The sequence below is a fragment of the Amphimedon queenslandica genome, unplaced genomic scaffold (genome assembly GCF_000090795.2).
Source record: "Amphimedon queenslandica unplaced genomic scaffold, v1.1 AMPQUscaffold_6745_Cont21299, whole genome shotgun sequence".
Classification (NCBI taxonomy): Eukaryota; Metazoa; Porifera; class Demospongiae; order Haplosclerida; family Niphatidae; genus Amphimedon; species Amphimedon queenslandica.
In genome coordinates this window covers 1-1,895 of record NW_003552966.1, presented here as the reverse complement: position 1 = coordinate 1,895, position 1,895 = coordinate 1, and the positions used below count along the sequence as shown (strand labels likewise).

The 1,895-nt window shown below is 31.2% G+C and overlaps 1 protein-coding gene and 1 long non-coding RNA gene across 2 annotated transcripts; both read right to left on the bottom strand.

The window, feature by feature from the left end:
- Positions 1 to 463: 463 nt before the first annotated feature.
- Positions 464 to 1,143, bottom strand: LOC109591952 (uncharacterized; the record flags this gene model as incomplete). Its single annotated transcript, XM_020007540.1, has 3 exons — positions 981 to 1,143; positions 766 to 874; positions 464 to 693 (listed from the first exon to the last, which is right to left on the bottom strand). Coding segments are annotated over exons 1-3 (430 nt in total), but the record flags the coding sequence as incomplete, so codon positions are not given.
- A 343-nt stretch (positions 1,144 to 1,486) lies between these two features.
- On the bottom strand, positions 1,487 to 1,757 carry LOC109591953 (uncharacterized). Its single transcript, XR_002190090.1, has 2 exons — positions 1,642 to 1,757; positions 1,487 to 1,570 (listed from the first exon to the last, which is right to left on the bottom strand). It is a non-coding gene; the product is annotated as an uncharacterized LOC109591953 (long non-coding RNA).
- Positions 1,758 to 1,895: the final 138 nt, after the last annotated feature.

The following is a 1,895-nucleotide window of genomic DNA, read 5'->3' as shown; positions in this document are numbered from 1 at the left end:
GCATTTTCTTAAAATGGCCGTAACTTGAAAAATTTAAGTCGGAATCACCTCAAACTTTCTACACAGCATAAGGACATCAATGTGTAATAGAAAATGTAATAAAAATTGGGGGTGATTTCGGAGCCATTTTTTGAAAAAAAACCATGGGCTATAGTACAGGGTATTTTTCAGAATTTTGGCATTTCCTCAAAATGGCTATAACTTGAAAAATTGAAGTCAGAATTACCTCAAACTTTCTACACAGTATAAGGACATCAATGTGTATCTGAAAATTTAATAAAAATTGGGGATCATTCTGGAGCCATTTTTTGGAAAAAACCTTGGGCCTTAAGTATTTTTCAAAAACTGGACTGTTTTAAAAATGATCATAGCTCAAAAAATTGAAGTCGGAATCAGCTCAAGCCTTCTACACAGTGCAAGGACATCAAATCAATATGTATCGATACAATGGTATAATAATTACCAGAAATATCAAATTCTCTAAATGTATCGACAATTGACTGATCCTCATCAGCTAACACCAAACAAGCAAATACATTTAAAAGAGGAGAGGATCGGGAAGTTGACAGAAACAACAGATCATCAAGGACCTCCCAGCAGTAATAGGTGGAGGGAACGGTACGAGTGAAATAACTTTGATTATTATTAGAGTATAATAATGTATTATTGAATGGTAAGGATTCATTTTGACCACTAAAAAAGAGAAGAAAAGTATCAGTACATCTCAGTAATCTCTCAGTTTATTACAGTATACTATCTGCTTACTTCAAAATGGCACTCAAGATGGTTGGAAATGCTTCATTATTTTCAATAGTGGTGGGGTCAATGTCATAAACATAAGTAGTAGGATATCTACTGTGATACATAATACGACCTACATGTATAGTAAAATAATAATAATAATAATAATAATAATAATAATAATAATAATAATAATAATAATAATAATAATAATAATAATCATTATTTTTTACACTCACCATTTCCTTGTAGTACCATGTAATAAGACGAAGGTCGATCAACCACGCTCATTTCTATCCCAATAAATAACTGTTGCCATGGCATCCGCATTGTTAACACGCCCCTAAACACGTCTGATATTATAATATTACGAGAGAGCGTGAGACAAAGAACTAACAAAAAATAGAGAAAAAATTATAAAGTTGTATGCAAATAAGATTATATTTTATACCTCCTTGTGAATTAAAATCAGATGATAGAATATTGCTAGTTGAGACGGAGCCTGACATTATGAATGATGTATAATAATTCCCAATATCTAATACATTATTATAAGCAGGACCGAAAAAACTAGAGTTTGAAATAACTGAAAAAAAAACAAAATAATTTTTTTCTAGCTTATAATAATCTTTAATCATTTTACCGTGTAAGGCGTAAGGGATTATAGTAAAATCAGTGTTGTTGCTAAATCTTGCTCCGTCGAAATCATCAAGGGAACTGTTAGTTAACATAATGAGAAGTTTTATGGTCGAATTGCTGCAATTTGAATCACAAGCTGCAGCAAATAATCCTTGGATCATTTGAAATGCACTAGAATAGCTTCTTGGAGCTAAAACAATAAAAAGGGAAAAAAATTAAAATTAAATGTAGTGATCAAATTTAAAAAAATTATATTCTTACTAGTGCCTAGTAATTCATTCTCTATTATTCCTGAGAGTATCCATTTCTGTGATTCCGTTACGCGTGAAAATGAAGTCGGACATAACCTTTGCCTATCGCTATTCACTATAACCACTGATATCTATATTAAGAATAAGAACACATCACACTATTGTTAGCAAAATGATATACATTTTGTACATGTAGCTCTTCTTTCAATTATGGCAAAATTTAGCCTAAAACTGTGTACTATAGTACAGGGACTTTTTGCTCAA